Raw genomic sequence first — 16005 nt, 5'->3', positions numbered from 1 at the left:
AGGGGCTCATACAACTGTTATCCCAATCCATACACACATCAATTGTGTAAAGCGCATTTGTACATCGTTTCTCAAAACATTTTCTCTCCGTTGAAACCCCTGACATTAGGTCCTCATTTTTCCCCTCCCTCCGGAAGAGGTTTTTTATGGGTGAACATTTCAAGCATTTCAAACATTTATGCAATAGTACAAACACCACTTGGTATAATAGCTTATTTGAAACATGTTTAGAAATAACCAGCATAAAAAACAATACATTCTAAAAATCTTTTCCTTATCCAAAACATGTATCTCACCCCCCAAAACTCTTTTTTCACCTCTAATAATATTGTGAAGATACTTTTTGTTTCTACTTAAGAATTGCTGACGGTGACCCCTTAGGTAGGATTCCTTGTCCCTCAGATCTAAATATTGGTCTGAGTGGCTAAAAAAGAAGGGAAAGTAAAACTGAAGTGGACTTGGAATCTTTAATAACTTACAAGCTCATTTCAAACATAGGGGAAAAAAGAACTGCTGATTGTGAATGCCATCTAATTGCAATAATTTGCATCCTATATCATAAAGAAATACTATATTTTCTTTCTATCTAATAGAATAAAGTTTAGGTCAAATGTTTCCATTTTTATTTTGTGTTTATTTTATTATAAAGGAGGACTATGCATACTAACCACAATTGTGGAATATTTCTCTTGCATATATTTCTGGGAATTTCCTGTTAATGACACTTGATGGATTAGTTATTTGGTTTCTGACTTTGTCCTATGACGAGTGTATGGGTGTGTACACAAGTGTGTGCATGTGCAAAATATGATTTTCAGGTTTATTTTCTGAAAGACTATTTATTACCTGACCCTTACCGAGGGGAAAAGAGTGATTATAAAGTTAGGAGAAAGGTTCTATTTTTAGTTTGTCTGTTTGAGTAAAGAGATATCAAAGTATTTGAAATAGAAAAATTGTGAATAGTAAGGGTGGTGAAAAAACGCCCCTTGTGCCTCTTCCCTTTGTAAGAAGTGTCATCACAAATCATGGAGCCCTTGAATTTAACATCAAGACAGAAAGATCGTGTGGTAACTAGGAGGTAGCCTCTCTTCAATGACTCCCAAGATGCTTCCCACCCCACTCCACACCTTTAAGAAAGTCTCTCTCCTTGAGTGAGGGCAGACCTCGTCACTGCTGCCCGTGACTAAGGGAATGTGAGAAGCGATGGCCTCTCACTTCTGAGATAAAGGCTACAGCTCTGTTTTGGGTGCTCTCAACTCTCTTGGGGCTTGGTCAGACTAGGGGTGCATGATGTGATGTTCCGAGGTACCTCTGCCTAGAAGTGGGTCCTCCCCAAGTCAAGCAATACTTAAATGACTCTAGCCCTAGCCAACTGCCTCAATTGTAGCCTACAAGAGACCTGGGCTCACCTACCCACCCAGCTAAGTCACTCCCAGACTGCTGCCCCCATGGAAGCAGAGATATTTCCAGTGCTAAATTTAGGAGTAATTTATAACAATGAATCTAAAAACTTGGTGATTCAAAAAAGCGAAAGGAATTCTATTATCCCCAGCCTCCAAAATAGTGTAGAGAATCATTTACATAATAGTGGGGGGAAATTTAGAAGTATACATTTTAAACGAAGGTATTTCCGTTTTGGGGTATCATTTGTTCCATTTTAATTTGTTTTTTAATTTTCCCCCCTTTTATTATAACATTGAAAAAGAACTATTTTGCATTAAGACTCTAGAGATTTTTTTCTATTCATACTCTCACCTCAGAGAGAGAGAGAGAGAGAATGAGATTAATCATCTCAGGGCCTTATGTGTGACTACACCTGGTGTGCAGACATTCAGGTTCCTTATAATTATCTCAGGTTTGTCTAAGAAGGAGGACCCCCTGGCTTGTGACAATAGGCAGTCTTTGAAATCAAAATCTATTCTAGAGAAGTTACAGATGTGAAGTATCACTCAATTATCTTTTTACTTATGTTCACAGATTCATGTTGGAGAGGAAAAGGTGGCTTTGTAGTTAAGAACCCCGGCTTTTAAGTTAGAGCGGCCAGCATTCAAATCCCAGCTCTGCCACTTCCTAGGTTAGGCCATCTAGAAACTGCCTTGAGCTTTTCAGGTCTTGGCTTCCTGGCTTTGCGGAACTAGGGTGATAATACTTTACCTCTTGGTTGTTGTGGGGATTAAATGAGGTGATGTGTGTTATCGGACCTGGCACTGGTCATATTTTATCAGTTAGTAATTGAAGTATTGTGAATACCCTCCCAATCATTGTAACCATCAATGCTGTTTAATAAAAACAGGTAAAATACTTCTTACCTAAACTAAAATTCATTATTTCTTAGGAAAACAAGATTCACTTCTGGATTTGCTCAAATATGTTGCCAAATTGATTAAGCTTATTGGTTAATATACGGTTTTTCTAATCTGATCAATCTTATTAAATCTCACACTCATTTAGACAGATTGCCAAAAGGCCTAGTTCTCTGTCACTAACAAAACTCACTGTGATAGTGCCAAACTCACTGTCATTGCGTCAGTTCCAACTCAGGGTTTCTAAGGCTGTGACCCTTAACAGGAGCAGACAGCTTGGCTTTTCCTGCTAAGTGCTGATGGTTTGGTTGAACCATTGACCTGGAGGTCAGCAGCCCAGTGCCATCAAGGCTCCTTACCTGATATCCAAATTCACAGAGATCGAGCTTAGTCAATTCTGCCTCATAACAAGCCTGTAGGACAGAGTAGAACTACCTGTATGGTACTGTAAATCTTTACAGGAGTAGACCGCCTCAGTTTTCTCCCTTGAATGGTTTGGAGCTGCTCATCTTGTGGTTAGCAGCCCAACAAATAACCCACTACGCCACCAGGGCTCCTCACACGTAATAGAAATGCTCCCTAAAAGCAGAATGGGTGGAGGGGAGGAAGGCAAGGAAGGGAATCGGTAGTAGCCATTGTTGTGGCGTCAAATGCAGATGGTTGCCATTTTGTAAAGTGTGAAATTCACTTAATGTGAGACGCGTGAGGATCATCTTTCAGATTTTCTAATATAATTTGGGGAGCAGCATAAAAAGGGCACAATCAGGAGATAGTAGTTTTAGGTTGTTGACATAAGAATTTGAGCACAAGACTGAAATCATCAACGAAGATGACAAGACTTGGAGCATAATAAGCATTTTCTGACAAGCATCTTGGGGCACTGCCTTGGTGGTAAGGGCTCTCCAACCCCCATTCTTTTGCTTATATAGCTCCCGCTTAAGTGAGATTTGGGATATTTCTGTTGTTTGAGCAAGAAAAAAATCTAGCCGTTTTATTAGAAGTGATTCATAGTAGCTCTTAATCACAATGAATTCTTTCATTGCTGTCTCAACTAAGAAAGTTGGCAAACTGCATAAAAGCTGAAGGTGCCTATGAATTTGTATTTGAATCTTGTTTTTCCATATAACCTTGCCTTTTTTGGTAATGCAGATCTTCCTAGGCAGCCCTCACAGGTTATACAAGGTTTCTCCACCACTTTTCTGTCACTTTGTCGTACTGTGGTGGCTTGTGTGTTGCTGTGATGCTGGAAGCTATCTCAGTGGTATTTCGAGTGCCAACGGTACCAAAAGGAACCAGTCAACATTCCACCATTTCAGGAGGTTGTCTATGAACAAGAACCAATGGTGCTGAAGGAAGAAGTTCGAACAGCACTGTAGGCATTGGCCAAAAACAAGGTTCCCAGAATTGGTGGAATACCTATTGAAATGTTTCAGAAAGCTTAAGAAGCACTGGAAGCACTCACTCATCTATGCCAGGATATTTGGAAGACAGCTCCATGGCCAATTGACTGAAAGAGATCCATATTCATGCCCATTCTAAATAAAGGTGACCCGACAGAATGCTTAAGCTATAGAATTATATCATTGATATTGCACACAAGTAAAATTTTGCTTAAGATCACCCAACAACGGCTGCACCTCTTTATGGTGTAGGAGATCCAGGATGTTACTTTGAGGACTAAGGTATGCCTGACCCAAGCCATGGTATTCTCCATTACTACCTGTGCATGTGAAAGTTGGACATGAAATAAAGAAAACCAGAGAAGAATTGATGCATTTGAATTGTGGTGCTGGAGAAGAATATTGAAAGTACTGTGGACTGCTAAAAGGATGGATTGATATGTATTGGAAGAAGTAAGGCCTGAGTGCTCCTTAAAGGCAAGGACAGTAAAACCTTGTCTTCCATACTTTGGACATATTGTCAGGGGAGACCAGTCCCTGGAGAAGGACAACATGTTTGGTAAAGTGGAGGCCAGTGAGAGAGAGGAAAACCCTCACAGAGATGGATGGACGCAGTGGTTGCTTCACTGGGCTCAGGCCTAAGAACAATTGTGGGGCTGGTGCAGGACCATGAAGTCTTTGTTTCTGTTGTACGTAGGTATATAGGGTCGCTATTGGTCAGAAGTGACTGGATGGCACCTAACAACAACAACAACAACAACAAGTTTTCTGAAAGAAATAGCTCTCTGCTTACAGGAGCTGTGTATTTGTGACTATAGTTCCTTATGTTCCAAATAGTCAGCTGAGCAAAATCCAAAATACTGCTAACAGATTCTTAAAAAGCGTGTGTGTGTGTGTGTGTGTGTGTGTGTGTTAGATACCCATATGCATATTCAGAAAGAGAGAATATGGGCTATTTCATATAATCTACCTTGGGCAGTTTCATTCCAAGATGATTAAAGGAGTCTTGGTAACACTTGCTTATTTAGTAACCACATATAATTCTTGGCTCCAGAGGGAAATCTGGTTATGAAAACAGCATGAATCAGATGATCTCACCCTGAATATTGCAGTAATATCTTCCAGACCCAAGTTGTCTCCATCAACTCAGGCTATGTTTGAAATACCAGATGAATTTGAAATACCCCACCCTCTTTTCTTCTCTTTGCATCTCTCCTGCAATACCCTTTCTTGGGTCAAAAGAGTCACCTGAAATGTTGCCAGCCTATCTGGTTGTCTGAAATCATGAATACGGAGAAACTGACTCCATCTGCATTCCTTACCCTGGAAGAAGTGGATGCAGGGATCCTGGGGATATAAATTCAGTATCAGGAGCCAAGGTGGCATAGTGGTTACATGTGGGACTGCGATTGCCAAGTCAGTTAGAAACCACCAGCTATTCCTCAGGAGAAAGACTGGGCTTCCTACTCTTACCACACGTACAGTCTCGGAAACCCACGGGGCCAGTTCTACCCTGTCCTATAGGGTTTGCTCTGAGCTGGCATCCACTCAATGGCATTGAGTTTGGTTTGGGGGGGAGCTTATAGGTGTAGATAGTTTAAAAGTTGTTTGTCTATGACCACTTTTTCAGGATGAATAGGTTTTTCTTTTCTTTTGATTTTTTTTTTTCTCTAGTAGGTCGTGAAGCTACTCCCAAAGTCTAACTAACTTTTCCAGACATAGTCTAAATGGTCTGTTTCCTTGGACATTAAAGAAAAATAGAAACCCTGCTAGCACCGTGGTTAAAGTGCCTGAAAGGGCAGTGGTTCAAACCCACCAGTTGCTCCAGGGTGAAGACATGGCAGCCTACTTCTGTGAAGATGTGTTGTACTTGCTGCAGTTACCACTGAGGTGGCTCTGCCTCATCGTGACTCTGTATACCAGAGTGAAACACTGCCCGCTTCTGCGCCAGCCTCACACTCGGTCCTGAGTTTGAGCCGGTGCACGGTGGCAGCCTCGATGTCGTCCTTGTCTGTCCATCTTGTGGAGGGCCATCCTCATTTTCACTCCTCTCTCTACCAAGCATGACCACCTTCCCCAGGGACTGGTCTCTCCCGACTGCATGTCCAGAGTACGTGAGACCAAATCTCTCTATCCTTACCTCCGGTTGTAGCCATACTTCTTCAAAGTTAGATTCATTTATGCTTTTGGCTGTCCGTGACACTGTCAGTATTCTTTGCCAGCACTATAATACAAACACATCGATTCTTTAGTAAAGGTGTACAGCCCCACGAAGCCTGTACAGCAGTTTTACTCTGTCTTCTAGGGTCGAAATGAGTCAAATCGACTCGAGAGGCATGAATTTGAGGGAGAAAAAACGAGTGTCATCCTTTTACTATGATGCTGACTGGACTGTGTTTCTAAAATTACATGAAGTAGACAGCTTTGGGACTTTGAACTTACCAGAAAAGCATGTGTTTTTAGATACTGGGTGTTGACTCTGAGGGGAATATCGTATGACGTTTGCTGTTGAAACAATAACATGCAACAGAACAGACCTTATTCTTCAGAACTTGCATCGTGTGCTGCCTACGTGTACTTTCTGTCCCACACCTCCAAGCTGGGCTCCAAATGACTCAGAGGAATAAGAATTGATTTCTTAGCTTCCTCACACAATTATTTTCTGTTTAGCATTTAAATCTTCAGAAGATGGCTGACTATGCTGAAAAACAACAGGAAAAATAAAGTTACTCTGATTCATGGTTTACGATCATAACTTGAGAACTCAAAGGTATCTTGGAGAAGCTCTAATTCAAGACCCTCATCATCTAGATGAGACCCCAAGGGAGAAAGCTGACTGTCAAGGTTAAGAAACTTGGCAGTGACCCCCTCGGACCAGTTCAGTTTTCTTGACTCTCCTCCAGTAAGTGCTCTACATTTTCAGTTTTTCTCTCTTCTTTCTTAGTGTCTCTAACCAGTGTATTTCTTGATTCCATTTCTCTTCATACCTTTTATTTCACAAGACATTGGTCTTACATGTAAGTACACATCTTAGCATTTAGTCCTGGTATTTGAATCTCATGTTCAGTGTTGCCTTACGTAGCCAGATTCTACTTCCTCCCCACCCTCCTCTTGGGGGGCACCTCTGCATACAGTGTGGTATCACTAAATAATAAATACATCACTACACTGACCAAGGCTTTCTGGGGCCCAGACACTCAGGCAGATACTAGTACACGTTTGAAGTTCAAGAGTAAGAGTCCCGCCTCTGTAGTGATGGTGAAGGATCCTGCCAAGAGAGCATGGTTTTATGGAAAGGGGGAACAATTCTAGACTTCAGGGAAGGAACCCTTGGTGGGGTAGTGGTTATACATTTGGTGTGGCTTTCTATTCCCATAAAGAGTTACAGTCTGGAAAACCCACAAGGGCATTTCAACTTTGTCCTATAGAGTCACTGTGAGTCCGAATCATTGAATTCAATGGCAGTGGGTTTGGTTTAGGTTTAGGTTTGGACTTCAGGAAATGCTAAATATAGTGGGTGGGGGTGGGAGGAGATTGCAGAGTGAAGGAGGGAAGATTGTCAGATAGGATGGAGATCATCCTCCAGCTGAGACTAGGAAGAGCTAGCAAACACCAAGTCCTTTGACACTGCCCAAGAAGCCCTGGGAATAGACTTTGAGAACCTTCCTGAGGCAGTGCTGGTTCTGAATCTCATTGCATTATAGAATTAGACATCTGAGGCACTTTGGTTTATAAAGAGCACAAATAGCAGATGATGAGACCGCTAAATCAGGGTGAGAATAGTAGCTTCATACTGTTAAGGTAGGTAAGCTGCAGCACAATTGTACAACGTACATTGAGACTAGCTACATCCATGGAAAGAAAGCACTAGCATGTTTTTGAGTAGCATTGTGCATATATTTTAATCGTAGTAAGCTTGTAAAGGGGGTAAGAATGTGAACTGATTTCCCATCCAATTATGTGTCATAAATTAGAGATCATCAATACTAGTGCCAGCAGGCTTTAAACATTATAGACATACAATATAAAATTTAAAAGTTTAGCTTTAAAGTAACTTGATAAAATAACTTCATACTAAAATTCCCCTGGGAAAATGAATTCATTACGAGTATAAAACCCTGTAACCATTTGAGAAATTAGTGGTCGTGTTTTGTTTTGAATTAGAACTAGTTAGAGGAGGAGAGAGTTTATCATATTGCTTTTTCCTCATTTCACTCTCGGTTACTGGTTTTGGTCCCTTTTGCTGGTTGCGGGAAGATGGAAGGTGTGTGTTGGGATAGGTGGAGGTCCAGGTGGGCACAGAGCAGGCTGGGCAACGCTTCAGTGGAGGTGGCATGACCCTTCCCTGCAGGCCGGTGAGGGTGGAGGAACTCGAGAGCCTGCCTCCTTACTTTTCCAGACAGGCTGCCTTCTCAAATGTCTGCTTTCCACCAAATCTGGCTTTCTGGGTTCTCTGAGGGGAGGCTGGCGGAATGAGTGCAGCTGCTTTTGCCGCCCCGCGCCCCCCCCCCCGCCCCGCCCCCCTTCCATGGTATGTAGGTCTGTTAAACCTGGTGCCCTGGCTCGGTGCTGAGTGGGATTACTTTCTTCCTTGCCAAAAGGAAAGAAAAAGTAAAAACCTACTTTGGTCATAGGTCTTAAGATGTGTCTCTTAAATGTCCTTTAGCACAGGACATTTGCATGTGCTCTGCAGTGAACGGACTTCCTTCTCGTTTGCCAAGTTAGACACTATACATATGTTTAATTTTGGTTCAAGCACCCCTTGCTCACAAAAAGCTGTCCCACATGGAGTATTATGTAACATTCTAGAATAACATTGAAACTGCAGAACCTCTCCTCATGACATGGATGAATATTATAGGAGGCCTCAGCTATGAAAAGCTCAGAAACGGTTACATATGGAAAGCCACACTAGTTGAAGGTTACCCGGGCTGGGAGGAGAACAGTGGAATCAGTGAATGGAGGGGTCAGCACATATTAATCTGGGGGAAAGGCAAGGGAAATATACCTTAAGAGAGAGGTCAGCACCGATGATCGAGGCAAAGGAAGAAACTGGGAGGATCACAAGTTACAGGCAACAAAAGTAGATAAATAAATCCTGGGACACAGCCAGCCATTGCCACCCCTAGAGGGACAGTGTTAGCAGCCACCTACAAGTAGGATGGACAGAGGGAAGACACTCAAGCTGAATGAGGGTGGGAGGCTAATGGAACTACTACCTTGAACTTGGGGGACTTCAAAGACTTCACTGGGAAAAAATCCATTATTTCATTCCCCCACAAACTTTTTGAAGTCCTTTCATAAATATATGTGTTGGGCTGTGATCCGCAAGGTCAGCAGTTCGAAACCAGCAGCTGCTCTGAGAGGGAAGACTGAACTTTATACTCGTAAACAGTTATAGTCTTGGAAACCTGTAGGGTCGTTATGAGTTGGCATCTCCTCGATGACAGTGAGGTGTTCTGTTTTTCTTTTGTCATATATATAGGCTTGACAGGATATTTCTCCATATGTGTTTATATGTGCTATAAATATACCCAGGAATATAGTAGAACATCCAAGGGGCACAGTTATGAAAACTTTTTAGCCATAACCAATTACCCTGAGGAAATGAATGGATCGCTGGGCTGCAGCCTCAGGACCAGAGTCTCAGGTGTCACCTGAGTCAATTGGCTTACCAGAGTCCACAAAGACAGTGCTATACACCCTGCTTTGGTGAGTAGGACTGGGTGCTAAAAGTTAGTGAGGGGCCGTGTAAGATCCAACTGTTGACTTCCAGAGGAACCATTGACCATGGAGCGCAAAGAAGAAGGAAGAAAAATAAAAAACCAAAGTCTCAAGGAAACAAAGGATGGATGAAACTGGAGAATTAGATGGTGGCTGGCTCTCACTGCTGACCCCTCTGGAAGGGATCAGAATAAGACCTCGAGGTAAAGTGGAGAAATCTGAGAATAACACTGCATTAAAAACAGGGACCGGGCACACTGGTCTGATAGAGACTGGTAGAACTCCTGAGTGGCCCTTAGACACACCCTAGGCCTGGAACGGAACGCAGCCACAGGAGATCAAAAAGGTGGCATTTACCCAGGCTTGAAACTCAGAAGGCAAGACATAAGATAAGGACAGACAAGGGGAAATGGTGGGAAGGGCGCTGTTAAGTTGTGGGGTTGCAGTCAGTATCACAAAAGAAAATGTATATGAAAGGTTGAATGAAAAGCCAATATGCTCTGTAAATTTTAACTCAACTTACAATTAAGAAAACAACAGTCACAAAAAACACATTTCCCCAACCTTTTAAAGTAGTTCAAAATCTCCGTTAATAAAACTCTGGAGGAAAAAAGTCCATATTTAGAGGGATTACAGAGTGATTTTGGATTGTTCAAGCCCTTAAATGGGCCAGGGGTCTGTCTCTGGAAGACTGAATGGCTGCTGCTTGACACACTGGTGATCAGCTCCAGGGGAACAGGCCACAGAGCGGCTTCGTGGTCTCCCCAGATAGTAGTTCCCCAGGGTCTTATGGTGAAGGGGCTCCCCAAGGCGGCCCAGTCCTAAGCATAGGTGGAGTGCTGTGTAAGAGCACATGCTTGGTGAACTCCAGTTCAGCTGCAGTAGAATTGTAATAAGACCAATGATGACTTGACGGTGACAAAAGTAGGTAGAAAAAACATGTCTCTTCCCCAGGTTAATTTTATAAATCAGCATTGAGCTATACCAATGCCTTAGTATAGAAACTCTGTCACCTAATTAAGGTTTTAGTTATATTAGAATTATATGAGATTCTGAATTTCATTCAAAAGAGAAAACAAAATGGAACCGTTCTATTGTGTTTATATTATTTCATTAAGCCTTCTGATACTCAGCCCAGGAGATTCAGATTTGAAAGCTAACAAAAATTATCTAGGTGGCAATACGCATTTAATTTAGAAACAGAAGATACCTCGTTCTTTGTATGACTGCTACTACTAAATCTTCATGGCAGGATTTTACACACACGTACACCTTTTTTTACTGTGAATCAGTACATTCGAGAGAAATTAAAAGCTGTAAATTTAAGTTTCATTATGTGATTAAGCCTTAATAGTGTAATCTTTTCATTTGGGATCACTTTAGCAAGAAGTACTTGGATCAAAGCACAAAACTTTACATCCGACTGATTCTCTATTATTAACACCCTTCTACTGGACAAGTAGAAAGAACTTGAACAACTATAACATCATTCCATACTGGCTCTTGTTAGGAGCGATCAGGTCAGTCCCAGCCCATAGCACTCGCACAACAGAATGCAGCTCTGCTCAGCCCTGGCCGTCCTCACAGCTAGCTCCGTGCTGTGTCAGTCCACGTCATTGTCTTCTCGTTTTCACAGAACCTCCGTTTTACCAAACCTAATATCCTTCCTCCGGAACTGGTCCCTCGATAACATGTCCCACGTATGTAAAATGAAGTCTCACCATCCTCACTATTCTAAGTAGCATTCCAACGGTTGGAAGTCTTCCAGGACAGATGTGTTCATTCTTGTGGCACTCCGTGGTGTATTTATTATTCTTCACAAACACCATGATCCAGAGTCAGCCATTCTTCTTCCTTCTTCCTGATTAAATGAGGCCATTGAAAATAACCTGGTTTGGGTTAAGTGCACCTTAGTTCTCAAAGTATCATCTTGAAAGAGGTCTTTTGCAGCAAACTTACCCAATGCCATTTATCATTTAATTTCTTGACTGTGCCCATAGCCACTGATTGTGGATCCAAGTAACATGAAATCCTTGACACTTTCACTATTTTGCTGATTGCATTATAATTGCAGTACTATTGCAGTGGTTCTCAACCTTCCTAATGCCGCGACTCTTTAATACAGTTCCTCATGTGGTGGTGACCCCCCCAACCATAAAATTATTTTTGTTGCTACTTTATAACTGTAATTTTGCTATTGTTATGGATCGGACAACCCCTGTGAAAGGGTCATTCAACCCCCAAAGGGTTTGCAACCCACAGATTGAGAACTGCTGCACTAGTGTGTGTTGGTATAGTTGTGGGGATGTTTTTGTCTGTGTTGAGAGTAATCCATACTGAAGGCATGTTCTTACTATGGGTGTTATAATGGAGAAAGATATAAGTTACATTCTTTACAAAAGACCCAAACTCTCTGCCATGGTCAGTGCCAACCCAGAGCGGCCCTAGAGGACAGGGTGGCACGCTCCTGTGGATTTTCTGAGAGTCCCGTAGAAAAACCCACCTTTCAGACTGCCGACCTTGTAGCCTGACATGTAACTACCACACCACTAGGCCTCCTGGCTACAGAAGACTAGAAAATGCCAGTAACCAGCATTCTCCCCAGGACACTCCATCTTAGACCCCTGTTTAGGTCTCTACTGTGATCTATGGTCATTGATAACAAAGAAACAACTTATTCCTAGACACTGTTTAGTTGATGGCGGTGTTACATATGCAATGTAAGAGTTTTTGCATTCTTTTGAAAACTGTTATTAGAGATATGGGCAAGGTGATAAACTTGAGTAAATGCTGACAGGTGTTACCCACCTTTAGAGGATGTGTTCGAGATAGTCTGACTTAAAAACAGCGCGGTCGTCCAGCTGGCTTTGTCTGTGCCGCAGACGTCGCACATGGATGTGGTAATCTTCAGAAAAAAGGAAGGGCCTCGCTTCAATGTTGGGCCAGTCTGTCAAGGAACCAGCTGCAATGTGGTTCTGACAGCCGTGGGACAGGTACTCCGTGAAGCTCCGGAGGCCCCATCGGAGACTATTTGCTACTGTCCCGGGCCCCGGCGGTCACTAGATTGTGAGCAGCCGCTCCTGTGAAAGTCGGAACATAACCTGATGTGGTTACTGGCCATCTTTTAACCTGCACTCACGTAAATGATCTGACATTGCCATCTCGAGCCCATCCCCTCGCCACTCCTCTGACAGCTGACGGCTTAGCAAATTCCCAAGGATGATTGCCGTATATACTCGAGGATAAGCCAAACCGAGTATCAGCGGAGGCATGTAATTTTACCACAAAACTGCATTAAAAGTGTGCTGAAGAACCTCGGCTTATACTCAAGTACATACAGTATGTACTATCGTAAAGAAAAATCGGTTCCTGTAACGAGGGCTGCAGCAGAGTGCCCGGCCTGAGTCAGTCCTTTCTCTTCTCACCTATTGATGAACACTGGGGCAGTGTAAGGAAGGCCTGGAAAGTAGGGAATAGTGTTGCTTTGTAGGTATTTTACAAGGGCTTGCAAGACTTTGATGCGAACATAAAACTCAAGCGCTTACCTCTATACCTGGTATTTACTTCTTGCTGTTATTATTATTCTGTTTATCCTTATCAACTCACTGCCATCAGCCAGTGCTGACTCCGAGCAACCCCGTGTGGGTTTCCGAGACTGTTTGCAGAGGTAGAAAGCCCTGGCTTCTTCCTGCAGACCTGCTGCTGGTTTCTAACTGCTGACCACATAGATTGTAGCTCAACACATAACCACTACATTAGGGCACCTTCATTTACCATCGAATATAATACCATTTGTATTCTAATATTTATCACTATCGACTAAAATATTGTTTTCATGGTAACTCCTAAAAAATTCGGCAGATTCGTTGGCTGCAAATATGTGCTTTGGTTTCAGGTTTGCTTCCTGTACTGTGGTGTTCTCGGTGCTCACTGTACTTACTGCCCAAGCAAGCACATGACTTACAGCTTGCAGGATGAGCAGTCTGCTGAGACTTAAATGCTAACCGACGCAGTTGGCAGTTTGAGCCTACTCAGTGGTCCTGCAGGAGAAACCGGGCAGTCTGCTTCTGTAAAAGCTACAGGCAGGAAAACCCATCCACGGGGGCAGCTCTACTCTGTCGCATGGGATCACTGTGCCTCTGAATCACCTGGAAGACCCCTAACGACGAAAACATCCAGTGGATTCTAGTGTTTCCCTTCTCATAATAATCATGGAGTCACTGTATGCTTACCTGGGTGTTACCCTTGATTAAACAAAAAAGATTTTTTTTTCCTCATAAAAGATTTGTTTGAAAGTTACATTAACAGGAATGATATGTGGAATTAAAAGTATAATTTATTGAATTTTTTAAATTTTTAAAATAGAATAATAGAACCACATTCTTTTCTCTTCAACAGATGGGCTTAGGTCACGAGCAAGGATTTGGAGCCCCCTGCTTAAAATGCAAAGATAAATGTGAAGGATTCGAACTGCACTTCTGGAGGTAATGTTTTGCAAACGATGCCCGCCTGGGTGACTTTACAAGGTTTGGGATGCTTCCTCGCGGGGACTGCACACCAGTTCTCCCGCAGACTCGATAAGCTGCAGCTCTGTTCTTTGCTTCTCTGACAAGAGAATAGGGAGCATAGCCTTCCTGGCCGCCCGTCCTGACGTTTGCCCGCGCTGATTGGACCATAAGAACTGTAGTTAGAAGAGTTGGATTTATATGCTGCCTTTTGGGTTTCCTGTGGTTCCAGAATATGGATTATGCCTCTCTTCTGAGAGCCAAAAAGTTTATGATAACTCTCCCGGGCAGTCTATAACAAGTGGAATTTAGGTCTCTTCAAAAGTTTCTGCTGTGACATTACTAATTAAAGGCTCTGAATCTCCAGATTTAGACAATCATAGTAACGGTGGCAAATAGTCACTCATCCCTTGGTTTGTATCAAGTGCATCTGTAGGGAAGACCTGCATTAATGGATCAAAATGAATTTTGAATACTGTTTGCATGTTTTTTTCAAGTTAATTTTGTGTATCATGTTGATCTAAAATCAGTATTTGAAACGATTTTTTATAAAGAAAATTCTTTTATCAGTGGCTGTCAAAATCATAGCTAGTTTGTAAGTTTTCTCAGAGTTAGAATCAGCATATTATTGATAGAAGGAAGAAAAGTAAAGATGATCGGCCATACAATATAATGGTAGTTGTATGGGAGAATAAATTTCATTTGAAGGCCATTTCTATGTATACTTCTTATTTCTCTAGGAAACTCTAGGCTGAAACATTTTATTGTGACTGTATACAGTCAATGGCAGTAAGTCAAACTTGGACTTGTAGGCTCTTTGAAAAGCTCATTTATTTAGTAGGCTTTTATACACTAAGACAGTTGTTTGAAATAGCGAAGGCAGCAGAAACCTCAGTCCTCCAGAAAGTGAGGACGCTGTGCATTGGTGGTTATTCTAGGGAGCCCACATTTCCCTGGGCATTTTTGTAAATTGCAAGACTTAACTAGCCCTTCCTCATGCTCCCTTCTCCAAGGATCTATCAGTTGGGCAGTATGTCCTGCTTTGCAAGGACAATAGCACTAAAGACAGAATAGCTCTCGTGGATTGCCCTGGTGTGCTCAGCTCCTAGCCTTCCTAGTTGGCTTTTGGGGAACTTCACTGCCCTCTACTGGGTATAGTTAGTACTTGACAGTTCTTGGATGGATAAAATTCCTTTTTAATTCAGATATTCATTGCCAGTGATTGCTAATGGAGGTGTTTAAATCTCATTAGCAAGAGTTATCATTTTCTTTCTAAAATAAAGGTCAGTTTATCATAATTTTTTGTTTTATCTCATTTTCTATTATAGATCCCTATTGTCTCTTATTTTCAGATAAGACTATATCAAGATCTTTGTGGTATGAAAATTGCTTGCTTTCTTTTAAGTTTTGGCACATAGAATAATTTATTCTCCTGGATATGTCGTCTGAGACTCGACTAAGGACCATAAGCAATGAGGGCATTGGACATGGTCTCTAATCTTAACAGTTTCCACAGTCTGTCCAGTGAATATTTCTTAGAAGTTTTATCTTTCTGACATGAACTCAGGTGCATTTCTCTCTTGAGTTAACCTCTTGATAATTCTCTGACAACCCTAGAAGGCCTGAGTCACACAGACTTTGACCTCCAGTGTAGGCATTGCTCAGGATACTCTTTTTTTTTTTTTAATAATCGATTTATTAGGGGCTCATACAACTCTTGTCACAATCCATACATACATCAATTGTGTAAAGCATATTTGTACATTCATTGCCCTCATCATTCTCAAAACATTTGCTCTCCACTTAAGCTCAAGCCCCTGGCATCAGGTCCTCATTTTTTCCCCTCCCTCCCTCCCTACTGCCCCCTCTCATGAACCCTTGATAATTTATAAATTATTATTTTGACATAGCTTGCCTTGTCCGACGTCTCCCTTCACCCACTTTTCAGTTGCCCATCCCCCAGGGAGGAGGTCACATGTAGATCCTCGTAATCGGTTCCTCCTTTCCAACCCACCCTCTCCTATACCCTCTCAGTATCGCCCCTCACACCACTGGTCCTGAAGGGATCATCTG

General features: G+C 42.2%; 1 protein-coding gene across 1 annotated transcript in view; it reads left to right on the top strand.

Moving 5' to 3' along the window:
* Nucleotides 1-13822: 13822 nt before the first annotated feature.
* Nucleotides 13823-16005, top strand: part of TES (testin LIM domain protein) — a 20214-nt gene continuing 18031 nt past the window's right edge. Inside the window, exon 1 of the mRNA XM_004702569.4 lies at nucleotides 13823-13911. Coding sequence (XP_004702626.1) covers nucleotides 13826-13911 — 86 coding nt within the window. The 5' untranslated portion in view covers nucleotides 13823-13825. The remainder of the gene's footprint in view (nucleotides 13912-16005) is intronic.

The sequence above is a fragment of the Echinops telfairi genome, unplaced genomic scaffold (genome assembly GCF_000313985.2).
Source record: "Echinops telfairi isolate 266 unplaced genomic scaffold, ASM31398v2 ScPeMD7_23;HRSCAF=83, whole genome shotgun sequence".
NCBI classification, from domain to species: Eukaryota; Metazoa; Chordata; class Mammalia; order Afrosoricida; family Tenrecidae; genus Echinops; species Echinops telfairi.
Note: the sequence above shows the minus strand (reverse complement) of the source record. Positions and strands in the feature narration are given on the sequence as shown.